Source organism: Hordeum vulgare, chromosome 7H (assembly GCF_904849725.1).
Source record: "Hordeum vulgare subsp. vulgare chromosome 7H, MorexV3_pseudomolecules_assembly, whole genome shotgun sequence".
Taxonomy (NCBI): Eukaryota; Viridiplantae; Streptophyta; class Magnoliopsida; order Poales; family Poaceae; genus Hordeum; species Hordeum vulgare.
In genome coordinates, this window is record NC_058524.1 from 478,872,206 (window position 1) to 478,894,090 (window position 21,885).

Below are 21,885 nucleotides of genomic sequence, written 5' to 3' on the forward strand. Positions count from 1 at the left end.
TCACATATCCTACTCTACCTCCCCGGTGATCGGACCAACACTGTAGGGAGTGCAGTCGGTCGTCGGACATGAATACGACGGAGCTAGACAAGCTCTGTTTAAAGATCAGTTTACATTGCATATAATAGTATATATTTGAGGTATCGGTTATAGGATGGATTATTTAAAGCTTGATCGGTCACTACCCATGAATGACATGTCTGCGGACGTTTATGTGTTGGATTTGCAAATTCAAGTGTAGATGCTCTTATAGGAGTAATTCTTGTTGTTCTCAGTTGCTGGTAGGAATATACCCATCGTAGTCAGGTCGATTGCGCTCCAACGATGAGAATTGGTTTAGCACTTTATGACTAATTTTCTACGATAAAGTATAGGTGACATTACCCTTTTTCTTGACATGAACATTGCATTTTTGGTCTAAAAGAGAGCCCGAGTCTTGTGATGTACCTTTGGAAACGGCGAAACGCCACCGAGAATCCACGAGATATAGCTGCCACGCACGCGGAGCTCACCACACCACGCGGAGAAAACAGAGGAGAAAGAGAAGAGAAAATATCCCTCCAACCTCCGTCACCCCAGCTTCCTCCGCTGCCTCACCACAGCACGCCGACGAGCTCTCCCCGTGCACGACGCCTCCTCCTCCTCCCCTCAGATCCGAAGCGACTGTCGCCGGCTCGCGATCTTCACGAACCGTGCAAGAACCCGGCCGTGGCGGCGGCCGCGGCAGCGACGTGCTGTGGCGGCGAGGGGTGTATGAGGAGCAGGAGCGACTGCGGGACCGCGATTCGGAGCAGGAGTCGGTGGGGCAAGTGCGGCTGACCCACACCTCAGTGAGGACATCCAGGGCCGGTCTCTCTATCTGGTGGGATCGTGGCAGGAGGGAAAAGAAAGAAAGAAAGGTCGATCCTGTGAAGCTTCCACCACGGGCTCCGAGATGCAGAACATCGATTTGCGCAAGAAGGTTCGAGCTCTTGCATTCTTTGGCTTTTCCTGTTTAGATAGACGGGTGTAGTGAAAATGTTGGAAATGATGGTAATTCGAGTAAGAGGTCCAAACGGGTTTAATATTAATTTAAGCGAATAAAACTAGGTGACATGCTGTAACTCTGGGACACCTCCTCGCCTCTCTGGTAATAATTTATTTTTCCACATGCTACAAAGAGAGTGAACTATAAATTTGTAATGTCAGAGGTGTGGGTAGTTCTTTCCTCTGGAGTATGTGATTACATCCCAAATACAGTATCTTTTTATGTACCTGGTAGTAACAGCAGAAAACCTTTGCTACAGTCCACTGTTTGCTTGCATGCTGGAGTATATCATACTGACGCTAGTTGATTAATTTGTAGGCGGAGAGGGACTTGCTCTGGTTTTGTCATTAATACTCCCTCGTCCTAAAATTATTGTCTTGGATTTGTCTAGATATGGCTGTATCTAGTCACGTTTTAGTATCTAGATGCATCCATATGTAAAAAAATCTAAGACAAGAATTTTAGGACGGAGGGAGTACCACTGAACGTCTGTGATTAATTTGCAGCAGTGTTTTGATTCGAAATGTATCTTTGGCCCCTTAAACTGTTGGCTGAGTGTAGATCTGGTCCCATGGGCAGATATTTTTACGCTGAACTGTCATTTCATGTACTTTTGGTCCCTCGAGACGGTTTGACCGTTTCAACGCGGTTTTTACTGATGGGGCTTCAGATCATCACTAATCTCATTCCGAAAATCCATAAACCTATTTAAAAAGCAGACAAAGAAAACAAAAAACAAAAATATGATATTTCATATTCTGTATCTACAAGGAATTTTTTGATTGAAAAAGAACTAAATCTGACATATTTTGGTCTATTGGAAGAAAACCATTTTAAAGAGATAATCATAATATCTTCTTATTTGCAATTTCTTGATTTTACTTTTGACTAATTTCTTTGTTTTCTTGATTTTTGAAATCTGAGATTCTTGTAAATAAGAAGACTTTCTGAGTTTTCTCCCCATTTTGCTGTTTATGATTTTACTCTTTCCCCCCCTTTCTGATAGTTTTCTCTATTTCTTCAAAACTCACGTCTTCTTAATAGATTTATTGAGTATCTTGTTTGAAGTTTTTTTTTTTTTTGCCTTTTCCTGCTTCTTAAATAAGTTTTAGGAATTTCTGGGAGGGAATTGGTAACACTGCAGATATGTGATTTGGCATACATGTAGATGACATCTCGATCAAAACCATTTTGGAACAGTCAAAACCACCTTGATTGAGCAAAACTATATGGTACTGAGAGTTGAAAGGCGAAAGTATCCGTTTAGGAGTTGAGCGACCGGATCTACACCCAAAACAATAGTTTAGGGGTCAAAAGTACACCTTTTCCTTTTGATCATAGAGTAACCAAGTGGTGGTACCATCATGGATGACCATCTTCTTCTGTGTTCCGTAGGTTTAATTTGCAATAGTATTAGTTATCTGACAATTTTCTCTAATTCAGAGTGCAGCAGAAATTGATTTCTTTACTGAATATGGCGATACTAATCGATACAAAGTTCTGGAGGTCATAGGCAAAGGTAGTTATGGACTTGTATGTTCTGCAAATGATACACAAACAGGAGAGAAGGTTGCAATAAAGAAGATACACAACATTTTTGAGCATATATCGGATGCTGCACGCATACTCCGTGAAATCAAGCTTCTTAGACTTCTTAGGCACCCTGATGTAGTGGAAATAAAGCATATCTTGCTCCCTCCATCCAAAAAGGATTTCAAAGACATATATGTTGTCTTCGAACTTATGGAGTCAGATCTTCATCAAGTAATAAAGGCTAATGATGATTTGACGAGGGAGCATTATCAATTTTTCTTGTATCAGATGCTCCGAGCTTTGAAATATATGCACACAGGTATGCACTTCCTCACAGTGAAGATCAATGTTACATGCACTTCCATCTTTATGGAACGACCATGTATTGTTTCCTTTCTTGCACTTGCATTGTTGTATGCTACTCCCTCCGATCCGTATATCTATACAAATCTAAGACAAGTACTAAGATGGATCGGAGGGAGGATTTATCACTTTTAACCATTTGATGGTTTGATTCATCCCTTTCCCCCTTCCTGGTCTTTCTTTTACTGAGATGGCACTGGAACAATTACAGGAGTTCTAATTACCAATCTAGAGTGATTTAAAGTTCGGTACAATTTGGTCGAGATAAAGTCGATCTGAATGCGCACCATGGCCTGCATCTAAGGCCTGGTTTGAAATGCACCAATGCTGTTGTAGCATGTAGGCTTATTATTGCAATACGCTGCTGTGTCTATGTATACGCGATGGACCCCTACCACTGATGTTTATGGCCCCAACCTCTTTGCTGTATCGTTGTGTATGCAATGGACTGATCACTTATGTTTTTGGCGTCATGTTCTGCACTTGGCTACTAATGCATGATGATCTGAGTATCTTGATGTAGCAAAATTGCACATGACAACTTTTCAGATATTTAGGTGCACAAATAAACATAAAAGGTTGCTCCTTTATTTTTGAATTCATGTCAACTTTGGCTAGTTTGGTATTTACCAAAAACCGCACCGTATTTGGTTCCATACCCTATTTGTGTACAATTTTGATTTTTTATGTTGGAAATTATATGATATCATTTCAGTTGCTACATATGATCAGAATTGGCTAACTATTTTTTTGTGCTTTGATGCAGCAAATGTCTATCACCGAGATTTGAAGCCCAAGAATGTGCTTGCTAATGCAAATTGCAAACTCAAAATATGTGACTTTGGCTTGGCGAGAGTTGCATTCAATGATGCACCTACAACAGTCTTCTGGACAGTAAGCAATATCTTTTGTTATTGTATCTCAATAGCATATGTTAGTGGTTGATTTTGCAGTAGTCGAAGTTTCTATCTTGATTGTTTTAAGTTCTAACTCCCCTTTGATCAGCTATTTACCACAGTTCGTAATGGATTGTATTGTCATGTGACAACACATTACTTGATGCAGCTAACAAATAGACGCTGGCGTATTTACTCCCAACATTATTCTTGTGACACCCACTGTTAGTCATATTATTAACTTACAATTGGAGATTTACTAGCACCAAATCATGCTTTGTTTCCCTGCTGTCATGTTGAACTTCAGGTTGCCTCAGTTGAGATACAGTGATTCTAACAAAGGGGAAGTGAATATCTGATGATCAGTGCACTGTCACATACAAAATTGAAATAAGATGGCATCTACTTTTACTTTTAAGTGGGTCTTCACGAAGCCATTCCTTCGTTCTTTGGTTTTAGGGTGGGATTGGGGTCAATGGTTGTGAAGCTAACCATTAATTTAGGGTTTTGGGGCTGCTCTGGGGTCCTCCATTATCCATCCAATGTTTTCTATTCCGTACTCATTTGCTTCTGTCAAATAAACTTCTCTTTTCAGGATTATGTCGCAACGAGATGGTATAGAGCACCTGAACTTTGTGGGTCATTCTATTCTAAGGTAAGAATTGTTACGAACTTATGATTAATCAGAAGTTAGAGGTTGACATGTATACACATAGATGATGCCAACCTAATACGCATTTTTTGTGATGGTACTGGTAACGGTAAATGACATTGTTTGGATGCGGTTCTGGAACTCTATGTCCCGTGCCTGTTGAGTCACCTCACCTTGTAGGGAGTATGAGGGAATTGGCCATGAGGTGAGTATGAGGGACATTACAGCAGTGACGACAGCAGGAAGATAAATAGCTACACTGTAATTGAGTTTAAGCGGTAAATGGATCGTTGGTTAACTGACGAAGTGTTTATAGGAGTACGACACTAGCGGGTTCAGTCAGGGTCCTGACAGTTGAGTCACTTCACATTGTAGCGAGTATGAGGGAATTGGCCATGAGGCGCTTTTGACTTCTTTCTAATATTTGGATTTGTCTGTCTATATGCCTATAGTACCAAACAAATGTGTAATGCATCGTTTACACCTGTATGCGCAAATTTGAGCAAAAATATTGATGCCATCAACTCATCATATAATTGTAAATCAGCAAAAGCCCCATGGCATATTGGCAATAAAGAAGTAACACTCATGATTCATAAGCCCATATTATATGTTGTTCAAACTTCTAACTGTGCTGTCATATGGCTGCAAACAATAGAATGATGGATAGCACTGCAAGGTTAGAACTCCATGTCTTTGCGTGTATCACTAAATGTTTGTATGCATACTGTATACCATGGACCACTGCAGTTTTAGACCACATCATTAACAATACTCTAATAGTCGTAGTTGTATACTTGCTTACTAACTACTCCCTCTGTTCCAAAAAAATGTTGCTTTTTTTGGAACGGAGGGAGTACCATTCAGATGTGGGTACCATCATCGAGTTTGAGTCATTTTCTGCACAATTTACCTGTTTATACACCCCCTTAATTTACAGTAGAGAAGGTAGACAGCAACTATTACTAGCAATCTTTTGCAAGTAATTGGATCTCTTCAGCACAATTTCTTTTGTTCGTGCTGCTTATTGCAAAGTTGGAAACAATTCTGTTACTTGAACAATTGAACAGTACATAGCCTTAAGTTGGGTTAAGGAAATATTCAAACGACCCCAATTGGAAGTTCACTGTCCCAATCAGAAATCATCTTATTTGGTATTGACCACAGTTGTGGCATTGATTTTCTGTTATATTTCTTCTGTAAACAAGATCTTACACTGGTCCTGGTTTGAGTTGGTATAACCAATTGTTCGTGTCACTGAAATTTACCATCTTCTGGATTGCAGTATACACCAGCTATTGATATATGGAGTATAGGGTGCATTTTTGCCGAGGTGTTGATTGGAAAGCCTCTATTTCCTGGTAAAAATGTTGTTCACCAGCTGGATTTGATAACGGATGTTCTGGGGACACCTTCGTTAGATGCTATTTCTCAGGTATGGATCTTTGGAGGTTTTGCTGTCAAAGTTATAGTTCGTGTCTGCTTATGAAATATTCTACTGTCCTACCTCTGCTAAGGTGCGGAATGACAAGGCAAGAAAATATCTGACATACATGCGGAAGAAACAGCCTGCTTCGTTTTCGCAGAAATTCCCAAAGGCTGATCCATTAGCGTTACGATTGCTTAGGAGGCTTCTAGCTTTTGATCCGAAGGATCGTCCCTCTGCTGAAGAGGTATGCCTTATATTTGAATTTTAACTGGTCCTATGTTCTGCATATGGCAGTACAAGATATTGTGATCTTGATATATCTGCAAATTGTAGGCATTGGCAGATCCATATTTTAATGGACTAGCAAAGGTAGAGCGAGAACCATCTTGTCAACCGATACCAAAAATTGAATTCGAATTTGAGGGCCGTAGAGTAACAAAGGAGGACATCAAGGAACTGATCTTTGAAGAAATTTTGGAGTATCATCCTCAATTACTGAAGGAGCATATCAGTGGAACAGACAGGCCAAACTTTGTTCATTTAAGGTTGGATATATTAGTGCACACTTGTTTATCTTCTCTTGGTCATCATCCATGTCTGATACACTTACATCTTCTGGTATTTCAGTGCTGTTGACCAATTTAAGAAACGCTTTGCTGAACTCGAGGAAAATGGCAGTGAAAATGGATCAGCTGTTTCGTCACAGAGGAAACATTCTTCTTTGCCAAGGTAAATGCCTTATTTGCAACTCATATCTTTTTTACTGGGATGGGATCTAGACAGCTAATCGTTTTTACGAGGGATGAATGATCCAGTCATAATATGTATTGATATCGCCAATAATGCAACATGAAGAATAAAACATCCATTTTCAAACTGATTGCACCCTTTCTTTTGGCAAAAGTCTCAGTCCCATTCAAGCATCGAGTCCTAACTAACAGACTTAGTTCTTTCTTCATTACTTTCTTATATTGCTGGTTCTACTTTTTTTTTTTGGAAAATGAAAGCCTTATTACCCCCGACCTCTGCATCGTTGCTACATGCAACCCTTATTATTACTCCCTCCATATCAAAATAATTGTTGTTAGAGAAAACTAGCCTAGTTCTCCCCAACAACAATTATTTTGATACGGAGGGAGTACATTATTTATTACAAGCCATCAAAATGCAACATAACCACACTAAGCATTATAGGCTTAATGAAAGAGTGACAGGCCACAGATATCATCACTAGAGACTAGAAACCGGGAAGCCTATCACTACTTCACTAGCACGCCATCCAAATCAGGACATAAACTCCCTGGTAAGCCACTCTAGCTTCTTGGTGCCAAGCTCCTTTTGACGCCCATGATCAAAGCCAACTGGTACACAATCATAGCACCTGCATGCAAGATTGGACCTTGTTGTAAAAAACGATATTGTTTCTACAAAGCCAAATATATGTGAAATACTATCAGGATGCAGTAACGTTAAATGCTAAATAAACAGCTTGGCACGCAATGCATGCCAACACGCAATAAAAATGCTAAATGGTCTCCTGTTCATAGCAAAAGGCCTTGATTGCTGGTTCTAATGGTCAATAAAAAGTAGAAATATGTGGCACTGTTTTCCCGAATTATACAGTCTTAGGTTGATCTTGACAAAGACTGTTGAAGGTTTCATCCAAATCAAACCATCTTTCTTGTGAACCTTGATTAACGAAACTTTCTCCAAATTTTCTGTTACTAGTAGTCGTAATGCACATTTTGCCTAGGCCGATGCTAGGCACCGGCGGACCGGCGCTAGGTTCGTCAGGTCGCTGGTCGCCCCACATTTGTTTGATCAGCTGTCCCCCCGACGCATAAGATTGAACGAAAAGGAGTCGGTCGTCTCTTTCGCCCCTGTTCCTCCCACAGTTCGTGGCCATGAGCTATGGGGGAAAAACAGATACGCCACCGTGGGTGCGGGCAGCTCCACGGCCCGGCAGCCTCGAAGCAACACCGCGCCTCCCACTCGTCGCTGTTTGCCGCCGCTCGCCATGCTGGGACGCAGGTTGGATACAGCGTCCCCCGGACCAGGTCGAAGCAAAATCTGTGCTCCTAGACGTCGTAGTACGCAGCTCCGCTGCCCATGGTTGCAGCTCCGACGGGCCACGGTTCCAGCTTCTCTCGTTGTCGTCATTCCCATCTCCGGCCTGCTTGCAATTCTCGCCTGCTCGCAATTCCCGTCGTCGCCGCTCGCCATCATTGGTTCGCCAACCTGCGGTTGAAGCTTTTTGGAATGTTGAATGTAGCATTCTCGACTGCCGGTCGCAGCTGAACTCACTGCCGGTTGTACCTTTTGCACTCTGCGGCCGTGGCAGAAAAAAGTGCCAGCGTCGTGCCTGCGGTCGTCGTGGTCGCCGCCGAGGAACACGCTGGTTCCATCAAATTTTGACGCCAGCCCCAACTTATCGCGGTGGGTTACAACATTCCGGTCGCACTTGCGGCGCCGGTTCCAGCAATCGTGGTAGCTGGTTCCAGCAAATTTGGTTGCCGGTTCCAGCAAAACGCAGCCGGTGGAGCCCTTCTTCATCTCGCCGGTTCAATCGTCGAAGCAAAATTCAACAGCCAGTGGAGCCCTTCTCGCCGGTTCAATCGTTGAAGCAAAATCAGCAGCCGGTTTCAGCTCCGGCATCGTAAAGTTGCAATAAAACAGGTTCATGGTTGCACACCACCCACCCCTCCAGTCTAACTTGCATGGTGAACCCGCACCTCGCCGCGGTCGGAGGTTCCAGCAAAACTGGGGCATGGTTGCAGCTCCCGCATCAAACAGTTGCAACATCCCTCCCTGCGCCGGTGTGGTCACCATGGAAAAGCTCGCGGGTGTTCGACCGCTGGAGCAACTGCGAGCCGCAGTTCCAACATTTGGCCATGACGGTGCCAGCTTTCTGGAGGCTTGGTTGCAGCTCGCCTCCGTCGTCTTGCTGATTGAAGCTCCCAGCCTTGCCAGTCACAGTACCCGGCCGCGCGGGAGGAAGACGAGGACATGGACGACCATGGCCGCCACAGTGCAGGCAGCCGTGGCCACGGAGCTACATCTCCCTGTCGCCGTCCGCGGTCTCCGTGTTGAGCGCGCCCAGAAGCACGAGCGTGATGAGCACCACGGCGCACCACCCAGCAGCAGGAACGGTTGCAACTCCCCCCGCCCCCGTGCGCGTCGTGAGGAAGAAGTATGAAAGAAGGGAAAAACGATTAGCAAGAGTCGCGCTCGGGGCCTGTGCGACGCATGATACAGACGGATTGCAAGGCTGGCGTGCGACCGGCCGCCCAACTGTAAACATTTTCCTTTTGCCTAGCAATGATTGGCATGCCTTAAGTATGTGTTTTTTTTCTTCTCCTTTGAAGCTTCTAATAAATAAAATTAACATGCAGAGTGACTGTTTAGTTAAGATGATCCTAGTGAGACCCAGGAAGATTTGGTTTCTTGTGATGCCATTCTGTGAGTGTCTTGCTTGAAATTCTCACAATACAACAACAACAACAACAAAGCCTTTAGTCCCAAAGAAGTTGGGGTAGGATAGGGGTGAAACCCATAAGATCTCGCGACCAACTCATGGTTCTGGCACATGGATAGCAAGCTTCCATGCACCCCTGTCCATGGCTAGTTCTTTGGTGATGCTCCAATCCTTTAGATCTGTCTTTACGGACTCTTCCCATGTCAAGTTCGGTCTACCCCGACCTCTCTTGACATTATCAGCATGCTTTAGATGTTCGCTATGCACTGGGCTTCTGGAGGCATGTCCTGAATTGAATATGCCCAAACCATCTTAGACGATGTTGGACAAGCTTCTCTTCAATTGGCGCTACCCCAACTCTATCTCGTATATCATCATTCCGAATTCGGTCATTCCTTGTGTGGCCACACATCCATCTCAGCATGCGCATCTCCACCACACCTAGTTGTTGCACATGTCGCCTTTTAGGGCCAGTTCTTTTGATAGCTTTTTTGGGCTTCTAGAATAAGTTGCCCCCTACCCAGCTTATTCTAGAAGCCCAACTAAAAATATTTTTCTAGAAGCCTAGTAATCAAGACTTAATTAGTAGGCTTCTAAAAAAAAATTTGATTGGGCTTTTAGAATAAGCTGGTTAGGTGGCAGCTTATTTCAGCTTATTTTAGAAGCTACCAAAAGAACTGGCCCTTAGTCGGCCAACACTGAGCGCCATACAACATTGCAGGTTGAACTGCTGTCCTATAGAACTTGCCTTTTAGCTTTTGTGGCACCCTCTTGTCACAGAGAATGCCAGAAGCTTGGCGTTACTTCATCCATCCAGCTTTAATTCAATGGTTCACATCTTCATCGATATCCCCATCCTTCTGCAACATTGACCCCAAATAACGGAAGGTGTCCTTCTGAGGTACCACCTGCCCATCAAGGCTAACATCCCCCTCCTCCTCGTGCTTAGTAATACCGAAAGCGCACCTCATGTACTCGGTCTTAGTCCTACTAAGTCTAAAACCTTTCGATTCCAAGGTTTGCCTCCATAACTCCAAATTCCTATTGACCCCCGTCCGACTATCATCGACTAGCACCACATCATCCGCAAAGAGCATACACCATGGGATATCTCCTTGTATATCCCTGGTGACCTCATCCATCACCAAGGCAAAAAGATAAGGGCTCAAAGTTGACCCCTGATGCAGTCCTATCTTAATTGGGAAGTCATCAGTGTCGCCATCACTTGTTCGGACACTTGTCACAACATTATCGTACATGTCCTTGATGAGGGTAATGTACTTTGCTGGGACTTTGTGTTTCTCCAAGGCCCACCACATAACATTCCGCGGTATCTTATCATAGGCCTTCTCCAAGTCAATGAACACCATATGCAAGTCCTTCTTTTGCTCCCTATATCTCTCCATAACTTGTCGTACCAAGAAAATGGCTTCCATGGTGGACCTCCCAGGCATGAAACCAAACAGATTTTTGGTCACGCTTGTCATTCTTCTTAAGCGGTGCTCAATGACTCTCCCATAGCTTCATTGTATGGCTCATCAATTTAATTCCACGGTAATTAGTACAACTCTGAACATCCCCCTTGTTCTTGAAGATTAGTACTAATATACTCCGTCTCCATTCTTCTGGCATCTTGTTTGCTCGAAAAATGAGGTTGAAAAGTTTGGTTAGCCATACTATCGCCATGTCCCCGAGGCCTCTCCACACCTCAATGGGGATACAATCAGGGCCCATCGCCTTGCCTCCTTTCATCCTCTTTAAAGCCTCCTTGACCTCCGACTCCTGGATTCGCCGCACAAAACGTCTGCTAGTATCATCAAAGGAGTCGTCCAGATCAATGGTAGAGCTCTCACTCTCCCCATTGAACAACTTGTCAAAGTACTCCCGCCATCTATGCTTAATCTCCTCATTCTTCACCAGGAGTTGCTCCGCTCCGTCCTTGATGCACTTGATCTGGTCAACATCCCTTGTCTTCCTCTCTCGGATCTTGGCCATCTTATAGATGTTCCTTTCGCCTTCCTTCGTGTCTAACCGGTGGTAGAGGTCCTCATACGCCCGACCCCTTGCTTCACTCACAGCTCGCTTTGTGGCCTTTTTTGCCATCTTGTACTTCTCTATGTTGTCTACACTCCTATCCAGATATAGGCGTCTGAAACAATCTTTCTTCTCCTTAATTGCCTTCTGGACATCATCGTTCCACCACCAGGTATCTTTAGCTTCTCCTCTACTTCCCTTGAACACTCCAAACTCCTCTGAGGCCACCTTACGAATGCAAGTCGCCATCTTCATCCACATGTTATCTGCATCACCTCCTTCCTCCCAAGGGCCCTCCTTAACGACCCTCTTCTTAAACGCCTTAGCTACCTCCCCCTTGAGCCTCCACCACTTCGTTCTAGCGACTTTGGCACGCTTGTCCCGCTGGACACGAATCCAAAAGCGGAAGTCAGCAACCACAAGCTTATGCTGAGGGACAACACTCTCTCCAGGTATCACCTTACAGTCTAGGCATGCACGCCTGTCTTCTCTTCTTGAGAGGATGAAATCAATCTGGCTAGAGTGTTGCCCACTACTGTAAGTCACTAGATGTGATTCTCTCTTCTTAAAGAGGGTGTTAGCTATGATCATGTTGTAGGCTAGCGCAAAGCTTAAGACGTCTTCTCCTTCTTGATTCCTGATGCCATAGCCAAATCCCCCATGCACCCCTTCAAAACTTGTGTTAGATGTGCCCACGTGGCCATTGAGGTCTCCTCCTATGAAGAGCCTCTCGCCAATCGGTAAACTCATAACCATGTCCTTCAAGCCTTCCCAGAACTCCCTCTTGGTGTTCTCATTGTGGCCTACTTGCAGGGCATACGCACTGATAACATTGAGAACCAAGTCCCCAACTACCAGCTTGACCAGGATAATCCGGTCCCCGCGTCTCTTGACGTCTACCACTCCACACTTGAGGCTCTTGCTGATCAAGATGCCTACTCCATTTCTGTTTGCAACCGTCCCCGTGTACCACAGCTTGAAGTCGGTGCCCTCCACCTCGCCTTCTATCCCCTCCATTTGGTCTCTTGGTCGCAAAGGATATCAACGCCTCTCCTCACCGCTGTATCAACTACCTCCCGAAGCTTACGCATCAGAGACCCTACGTTCCAGTTACCTAAGCGAATCCTCCTAGGCTCGGCTAGCTTCCTTACCCTTGGCACCCGTCGAGTCAAATGCGAAGACCCTTGCTCATTTTCCACTACATCCGGGCGTCGATGTAGCGCGCCACTAAGGATGCGACGACCCGATCCTTGCTCACTTGCGACCGTATCCAGATCACGATACGGCGCGCCACCTGGGGGGGTGACGGCCCAGCCCTTGCCCATTTTCCACCACACCCGGGTTCCGATGTGACGCGTCCCTGAGAGGGTTACGCCCCAACGAAAAACTTTTGGGTTTCATCTCCATAAGAGTGGCTGAGTTTGACGTTGGCTCGCCAAGCCTATCACAACCCTCCTTTACCCGGGCTTGGGACCGGTTATGTTGAGACAACATAGGCGGAGTTGCTTGAAATTCTGACAACCTGACAATTAAACTTAACAAGTAGTCTAGTTTGTCCAACCAACTGTTGGAGTTATTCAGTGCCATCTTTTGATGCAATACCCTGGCATATACATCCTGCCTCTCTGACATGCTCTTCCTCTTATAGTCCTTCTTGCCCCCTTTGACACAATCATAGCCCAATGGTAGTGTACTCTGCTAAAATATCTTAAAGGATCATAAGCGCACGGCATCATCTAGTACAAATCATGCCGTTGATGTATCTTGGAAAGCACAAATTCAGAGAGTATACATTGCTGAAAGAGAGTTAAACATCACGTTGTTCTACTTTTGTCAAGTTATCATTTTTCGTTTCACTACCATCAAAGAGAGTTAAAAATCTTCTGGATGATGCCGTGGGGTTACTAATGCCTTTCTTCTTTTGCAGGCAATCCTTTAACCCTCGTTAGACGTGTAATGTCCTGTGACAATCAAAGCTCACAGGATATGAAGATCCAAGAAGCTTATCATCTGTACTCCCTTGGCAACCAAATATCAAGCACCGCACTCTCAGAACCCAGTATCTAGTGGGTCAGTGCTTGATGCAACAGGTCCAACTCCCAACACAATATGTGCATGGAGGAGTATGTGTAGACTCCAGATCAGGAAACTCGTACTTCTATCTGAATCATGGTATAAGGGTTGATATACCAGGTGACAATATCACAGGCAGTCTCTGTTCCTCATGGCTCAGTTCCGGCTGTACATTGCAGCATGGCATGGCCAGGTATGTTTTGAATCTAGGGTTATCGGCGTTGAATCATGGAGGTCTGGCTTTCTTATTTGGCAGCCCCCCAAATCATGGAGGTCGAACCTTAGGGATTCCAGCTTCAGCTTGTACATGGGATGTTTCACAGCTTCTTTGCAACCGAGCCTCCCAAATGCGCCAGACGGTTGGATCATAATGTGCCTCCTAGGGATTGAGTTGCGAAGCTTGAACGATGGAACTTTTTTCATGGGAAGCTGTTAGGTATCTAGGTAACATAATCGTCAGACAGTTGAACATGATCCTCACGATGTACTTCAACCAGCTAAGAAATACTCCTACATTTTAACGTGAGGGACATTGCTGTGTTTAGCAGTGTTAATCGAAGAAACTTGAGCATATAGTCTGAATCATTTCCAATAGTTGATGTAAAGAAATGTGTGAAAGGTCGAATGCCAGAGACCAAATTAACTGTTCTGGTGAGCTGTGTAAATAAATTGTTTTTCATACATCTTTTCTGAGGTGCATGCCGTTTGCTTTTTATGTTGGCATGTTGTGTATGATAGCATGCCCAATAACAGCGTGACGACATTGGTTAAGGCTGTGTTCGGCAACCCTCCACTCCTCTATCACTGAGCGGAACATCAGCTTAGCTGCTCCACAAATACAAATTACAACTGGATGCCGCTCCGCTCTGGAACGGAGTTGCGGACCGGAGGAAGTCTGAACAGGCTCTAAAGGCATCTTTAGTCAGACCCTTAAAACGCGTATAAAGGATACCGTAAACCGTTTTTATAGTGTGAAATTGTTTTGGATAGGGCAGACCTCGTAAATGAAACTGTAACTTACTATAGCTTTTTTTTTCTTTTGTCTTGGCGAGCTGTCCCGGCGCCGCCTATTCCGGGTCTGTGGACTCCCCGTATTGTCGTTGCCGCGCGCATTCCTTGACATGGCTGGGCGAGCTCCCTCGCCTTTGCCTCGCTCTTCTTCGGTCTCGATCTGCCTTGATTCGAGTTCCGGTGGCCTGCACTTGGACGGGCTCGCCTCGGTAGTGGAGGTTGAACCGGTCACAGTTCGGACAAGCGGCAGCAAATTCTGACGTGCAGCGGCTCGCCTTTGCCTCGCTCTTCTTCGGTCTCGATCTGCCTTGATTCGAGTTCCGGTGGCCTGCACTTGGACGGGCTCGCCTCGGTAGTGGAGGTTGAACCGGTCGCAGTTCGGACAAGCGGCAGCAAATTCTGACGTGCAGCGGCTTCTTTTGACGTACGGCGACGGATTCCGGTGAGTTTCACGTCCGGTGTGTTTCACGTACGTTCTAGACAGTTCCGTGGTGTCACGTATGCTTCAAGAAGGTTTGACCGGTTTACGGATTGAACTGTATATTGCCCTTAAAACTGTTCATATAAGATTTTCGCGGATGAATTTACCGTATTTAAAAAAAAATAAGGATTGAATAAGTTTTTACGATCGAAACTATAAATACTACTCCCTCCGTCCGGAAATACTTGTCGTAAAAATAGATGTATCTAGACTTACTTTAGTTATAGATACATTTATTTTGTATATTTTTAAGACAAGTATTTCCGGACGGAGGGAGTATATTATTTTCCGAGTTTGATCAGATGTTCTAAGTCTTGTAGGTCCTAGCAGTTGCCCGGAAGTTCTTTCGGAAACCAAAGCAAAAAAGCTTTGCCTGCTCCAATGATTAAGCAGATAGGTCAATTAATTAATTTGTGGAAATCGGAAGAAAACCAAGCGGTCTGGAAGTTTCAGATACTTAGCAGCCGCTGTTGGTAGGCTTGTGACCTACATAGGTGACAAAATGAACAAATCTAACCTATTGATGAACTAATTCACAAAGTGAACTATACCTGGAAGTAATTTACGCTCCTAATCTTTTCGTGTGAGGTTCGATAAAAAATGCCACACTATATTGTATTGATGCCGGAAGGCTAGGCGCTGCACCTCCGGCCATGCTGGTATCACATGGCAGGCTTGACCCCATCCCAACAGTGTAACGTCTAAGGTTAAAGCGCCACTCTTACAATTTATGGTGCCTAAATCTTAGGCGTTAGCATGGGCTTATTTAGCTGAGGGCTAGTCCTTTCCTCATCCCCACTCACACACATCTCAAGAACAACTACTTCAGCCTCCCTAGTTCCCCTCCCCTCCTTAAACCCGTCCCCAAGTCATGGCTCATAGTGAGTTGTCTACCACTTCACATGTGTCGAGGCAAGAGGGTTCGATGGCGAGCTTGTGGCTAAAAACCATAGACAACTCACTCCGAGTTCATCACTTACACGCTTTTCAACTCCATCTCCTCACTTTTAACAACAAGCATGAAGAACGTACAAGACCTTGTGAAAGCCCTTTTTTACTAGGAGGTGAAATACGATAAGGCATGGAAGGACGGTTTTAAATATTCCGGGTCATGACAACCTAAAATGTTGGATAATCGCCTTAACCATTGTCCCTCACGCTGTGACATTGACAGATGAATGAGATATAGAACTAAGCAAAGAGTACACAACTAGGCGATGTTGAAACATGACAAAGCACCTTGATGAAAAGTCGAAGTGCAGATTCTTCCTTTTTTCTCTATGGGTTATGTCTATAATAGCCTAGGCTTCATCAGCTTGTTTCTTGATCTCGTTGTGCCATGGATGAAATGAAATCGACATGTTAGGCAAGCAAAGATGTTTAGTACTGTACATCTCCATTGGCGTCCTCAGGACAATGCACAAAGTTGGCTACGGTACAAGTGAAAGGAGCGACGGATGCGACTCTGTCTTTCTTCTCTCTGTCTGCTGGTGCCGGCTCTGCAGGAGACATACCAATAAGGCCCTTCATTTTTTGATGCCATCCCTCAGAATCAGTGCTCATACAAAAGAGTCTTCCCCTCGATTGGAAATGCGGTGATCATGGAAACATCCTGAAGAGTGACGGTCATCTCTTCGGTCCAGAGGTGGAAACTATGGGTCTCCGACCTCCACCGATCCGTAAGTGCGGTGATTACCGCAACGTTCAGGTTGGGCGTCGACCGACTCACAAGCCGAATGAAAGGAAGAGGCCATGTCTTCTCGATGTACGGTGTGTACCGTTCATCGCACGGCATGAAAGTCGATGCCTCATGAGACCAAATCTTCAGGGGCATAAGGTTCTGCAAACATAGAAGTGAGATGATTACGGTTTGATCTTTTCAAATAAACACATGATATAAACTACCAACTAGTATGCTCTCATTACCATCTCCTTCTTCGACATCAAATAGGCCCGGTGTTCAACGTCATAGAAATCAATTCAAAAGCCACACCATCCTACATATTTCAAGAGAATAGACATATATGACCACGTGAGTATCTCATACACATGATGGCCAAAAATGAACCAATATGTCCCTACTATGAACAAATATTGAAACAAATAATATATCAATGTTAATAGAAACAAATATCAAAACAAATAACATACAAACGCTAATATGAACAAATATTGGAAATATGTTCTATTTGTCCTATTTCTACACATATCTTCCTATTACATTTGTTTCTATCAAAATTAACCATCTACATTTCCATAAGTGACTAGTATGTGTATGCTAATGCTACAAATCAAAGAATCATGTCATTCTTTCATAACACATTCAAAATCAAATAAGATCTAACTTAAACCGAAGAGCGTACAAAAAGAAGAAATTAGATGAATTTTACGGATCAAAAGTAAGAGATCAGAGAGAGAAATACCTTAGGGATGAAATCCCCATAGATTTGCGCTCCGGATTGGGAGGGGGTGAGAGACGGATTTGGTGAGGGTGGACGAACCCTAGCCACCACCCTCTGTGTGTTCTTGCTGGATGGGGGAATGGGGTGGGATAGGGGAGGGCCAGCCCGCGGCTGAATAACTGGAAGTGTGGTGCCTAAGAGCTAAGCGCCACACATTGCAAGTGTGGCGTTTTTGTCTTAAGTGTCACACTACGGAGGGTGGGGTCGGCCCTGACACGGGCTGCTAGCATGACCGGAAGTGCGACGTCTAAGTGTCCAACATCAACAGTGTAGTGTGATGTTTTACTGTCGGACGCGAGAAGAAATGGTTACACGAGTGAATTACTTTCGCGCACGATTTAGTCTGTAATTTTGTTGCGTTTTCAGGTCAGTTTGTTTCATTTTACCCGCATAGGTTCATCCTGTTGGAAATCGTGAACTTTTTAAGAAATTGTCCTCCCACATCGTATTCCAAGCCACGACGTGAGAAGGGGAAATTGTGATGTGCTTAAACTTGTACCAGGCCATGCTTTCACCAAGCCACGCCACCTTTTTATGCTATATTCATTGGCCTAGATAAGGTACTTGTAGATTTTGCCAGTTTTAAATTTAAAATTTTGGAATATATGTGTTACAGTATATGTGGATTGCATTAGCCCTTTTCATAAATTCAGACTTTTGGTTGCGTTGGCTAGTGCATGAAGCTTAACATGGTACCAGGATCTTGAGTTCACGTCTTGGTTTTCGCAATTTATTCAAAAATTGCTGCCCTCTGTGTCTATGTATAGGCCTCTTGAGCCACGCCTCTAAGTCTATTCACGTGTTGACTTCTCGCGTCACACGTGAAAGGAGGTGTTGAAGTGCATATGTGGATTGCCTAGCCCTTTTCATCAGTTTGGCCTTTTGGTTGCGTTGGCTAATGCATGAAGCTTAACAATATGAACTGCCTTTCAACATGTTTCCTTGCAAATAACAAAAATGTTGTCATCCAAGAGCCAACTTGTGTTTGCATGACCCTCGCCAAGGTAACAAAAATTATGTTTGCAGGATTAGGAGGGTTTAAACCTTGAAATACCATTGATGCTGGAGGTGGATTCAAGCCCCAACAAAAGGGGCAGCAACCTCGGACGTGAGGCCCATCATCTCTGTATACAATATTGTCAGCGCCCGTGACATGTCGGCCCCACCAAGCGACACAGCATGGCGCGACGAACGCCCACGACGCATCGTCAAGCCTAACCCAAGGTCCAGTGGGCCGAATGGACCAAATGAGCCCAAGTCACGACCGCCACTTATGTCACAGCCGAGAGAGATCGAACCATCCGGGACGGATCAAGGCAGGCGACGGCGGCATCACCTACTTCTCTGTGTTTCAATCCTCCCTTCCTCCTCCTTGTAATCAGCCTGTATTGAGATTATTACTCCATTAAACCATCTAGTTGCTATTTGAGAGATTCCCCACCGTGTTTCTAACAGATATCATCGTAGCTACACTAAGTAAATGCTACAGTTAACGAAGGTTGCCTGGCCTTGGGTCGCCTGGGCCTGGCCCATTCATGTGTCTATATTCCTTAAACTAGTGGCAATTTTGCCAGCTGTCAAGAAAGTAACGAACAATTTAAAATGGAACATGTGGTCAATCTTAAAGCCCTCAACAAAGCGGTAACATTCTTATATACTCCTATAGAACTTGAAAGATTGCTTCTATACGGAGCTCATATTCCCTTGAAAAATTACATTGTTGATAATGGTGATAACATGCACTTCAAAAGTGTGGTCAGCTCAGTCTTTCGAAGTTACTTATAGCTGTAAGATGTATGTTTACAGTGATGAATATACGCTCATGTATATAAACGATTTTTATTGTAGTGTGTGAAAAAAAAGTCTGCTGCCATTGCCAGCGAGCTTTGCCAGTTGCCACGGATCTCTCTCTCTCGTTCGTCACGGCTGGCGAGTGGCGACTCGGGAACCATTCTCGGCTCAGCAGCCGTGGCCCAACAGCGTGCGCGCTACGCCGTGTCCCCATCCGTCAACCAGACGAAAGCCGCGTCCACCCTCGCCACAAAAATCAAAGCAATCACCTGCACGCTGCACGCCATCGCCTCTGACCTCTGCGCGTATTTATTGACCCCCCCCTCCCCTCCCGGCCGTTCCTTCTGGAGCCGTCGTCGTCCAACCCCTCCGACCTCATCCAGCGTTTCCATTCCCCCCTCCCTCTCTCTGCGCCCTCGCCGTTCAAGAATCAACCGATCTCGCGCGCAATGTCTCAGGTACCTCCCGGCGCCTCGTCGATTTCCGTCTTGAGATCTGCTCGCTAGGCTGGCTAGGTGCCCCTTCTAATCGCGCGGAGCGGTGTGATGTTTGGAATCCCGAGCAGTTTGATCTGTTCCTTCCTAGTAGCATCTCATATAAGGGATCTGTCTGCTGGCCCAGCAGATCTGTTCGTGCGGGTGACCGGTGACTGTACTATTTGCGGTTTTGCGTGATTTTGCTACCGAGGGTGTTGATTCCGGGGAAACCTGGTCCGGCTCGATTGGTAGGGCGTAGCCGTGGCGGGATTGGTAGAGCTCCTAGCCTCTTGTGCAAAGTAAAACATTTTGACTGGTCACGGTGTTTTGGGGGTCAATTAATTAGTCAAAATTAAATATTTGTAGTTTGGTTAGTCAAACTGGTTGTTGATTGTACCACTGTGAAAAATTGAACTACTTGGCTATTAAAGGGTCACTGATCTTTGTTGAATTTTAAGGATAAGTAAAGAAATTTTGATCTCCATCATTTGGGGCAAGCCGTTAGATACTCACTAAAGGTTCAGTGCGCCAGTACTGAATGATTTAACTTGCAACTGCATGCTTTCGACTGTTTCCTTGGAACAATGTCATGATTCCATAATTCGAGGGAAGTGTTATGTAGTGATTAAATGCCATAGGCTGAGACATACTATTTGATGCGTTCTCAGCTGGAAGCAATGATTCGTAATCGTTCACTTGCTCTCAACCATGTGGAAATAATTGGAATTAAGATTTGCTCTGTTATGCAGACTGTTGAACTCAGGGTTGGCATGTCATGCGAGGGATGCGTTGGAGCTGTTAAGCGGGTTCTTGGCAAAATGGAAGGTTGTTTTAACTCTCCTTTTATATGGTTTTCCTTTCTGTTTTGTTTTAGCTAAACCCATGCAAATGGAATTGATACATCATTGTATTCACATTTTCTAATGCCTTCAGCAGACAATTTTTAGAGGGCACTTGAGATTCTTTCCCAACTTTGCAGTTGCCAAATAATCCCATTTGTAGATGGCTTGATTGAATTGATCTTGTCATTAAGCTCCCATTTATCTTTGACCAGGTCCAACAGAATGCTTTGGAAAAAATCTTTTTATTTTTGAACACATGCTTTGGAAAAAACCTTTTTATTTTTGAACACATGTTTTGGATAAAACTTGATTCCAAAAGCATTTGATAGGAATACAATACAATAAAAGCTGAAAGACAACCTGCTTACAGTTATACAGCTCTGGTATATTTTGTTGGTCCAGTGGCAATAGCTTGGATATATTAAGATTGGTATCATCATGAACCTAGATGACAATTAATCCATACTTTCTGCATCTGAATGTGCATAGCTCGATTGATTAATATATACACCAATACATGCATCTATGTCACTATGTTAGTGTCCTGGTTGAAATGGCTCATCGTTTTGATATATTATTGTATGTTAGGGCCCATTTGGAACATGGAAATTTCCCACCACTTTTTGCGTGATTTATTTATCGCTGTGTATGAATTGAACTATCTCATGTGAATGTGTATTCAAAACCGAGATTTCCTGTGGGAGTTTGAATGCTCTTCAGGACGTCCGATTCTTTCCTAGGAAAGGGGAATTGTTCATTACAAACAGGTCTTAGGCTTTGAATCTAAACATATTCGTTGGACTTTTGTGGTTTTTTCAGGTGTCGAGTCCTTCGATGTAGACATCAAGGAGCAGAAGGTCACTGTGAAGGGTAATGTGACGCCGGATGCTGTTCTGCAGACTGTTTCGAAGACAGGCAAGAAGACCTCCTTCTGGGAGGCTGAACCCTCAGCGGCATCTGCTGTTTCGTCCTAAAAAGGCACCTCTAATATGTAAACTGTGAAGTTTATTGTAGCAATGGCCCAGTTGAAATGCTTTGCGAGGACATGATTTTCTGGTCGGATGGTATATGCACCATGGATTTACTGCAAATAATAGCAAACTGGTAATTTCGTTTGTGTGCATCTTATGGTTGGCATTCCTGCACTGTAAATCTGCAATGGTTCAACCAGTTTGCCACATGCGTTGATAATGTGTCTTTTGTGGTTGCTGTTGATGCACGGCATGGATAAGCTCATACCAATTCAGGATCTTCCTTGAGAAGAAATTGAATTGCAATTGTTCTGCGAAAATGTGTACAAACCCAAGTCTGTATCTCTTTGGTTAACAAAATTCTGAATC

The 21,885-nt window shown here is 44.3% G+C and overlaps 2 protein-coding genes across 2 annotated transcripts; both read left to right on the forward strand.

The window, feature by feature from the left end:
• Nucleotides 1-484: 484 nt before the first annotated feature.
• LOC123407141 (mitogen-activated protein kinase 11) lies at nucleotides 485-14,163 on the forward strand. The gene is made up of 9 exons (XM_045100209.1): nucleotides 485-961; nucleotides 2,471-2,879; nucleotides 3,690-3,817; nucleotides 4,415-4,474; nucleotides 5,757-5,906; nucleotides 5,989-6,144; nucleotides 6,234-6,445; nucleotides 6,528-6,629; nucleotides 13,337-14,163. Exons 1-9 carry the CDS (start codon nucleotides 935-937, stop codon nucleotides 13,356-13,358), a joined length of 1,266 nt encoding a protein of 421 aa, XP_044956144.1. The 5' UTR covers nucleotides 485-934; the 3' UTR covers nucleotides 13,359-14,163.
• Nucleotides 14,164-19,481: 5,318 nt separating this feature from the next.
• Nucleotides 19,482-21,668, forward strand: LOC123410004 (copper transport protein ATX1). The gene is made up of 3 exons (XM_045102873.1): nucleotides 19,482-19,685; nucleotides 20,453-20,528; nucleotides 21,365-21,668. Exons 1-3 carry the CDS (start codon nucleotides 19,677-19,679, stop codon nucleotides 21,517-21,519), a joined length of 240 nt encoding a protein of 79 aa, XP_044958808.1. The 5' UTR covers nucleotides 19,482-19,676; the 3' UTR covers nucleotides 21,520-21,668.
• The last annotated feature ends 217 nt before the right edge of the window (nucleotides 21,669-21,885 follow it).

Coding starts and splice junctions, on each gene's coding strand:
- LOC123407141 (XM_045100209.1), top strand. CDS start 935: ATGCAGAACATCGATTTGCGCAAGAAG. Junction 962..2,470: donor ACATCGATTTGCGCAAGAAG/GTTCGAGCTCTT, acceptor TCTCTAATTCAG/AGTGCAGCAGAAATTGATTT. Junction 4,475..5,756: donor GTGGGTCATTCTATTCTAAG/GTAAGAATTGTT, acceptor TCTGGATTGCAG/TATACACCAGCTATTGATAT.
- LOC123410004 (XM_045102873.1), top strand. Junction 20,529..21,364: donor GGTTCTTGGCAAAATGGAAG/GTTGTTTTAACT, acceptor TGGTTTTTTCAG/GTGTCGAGTCCTTCGATGTA.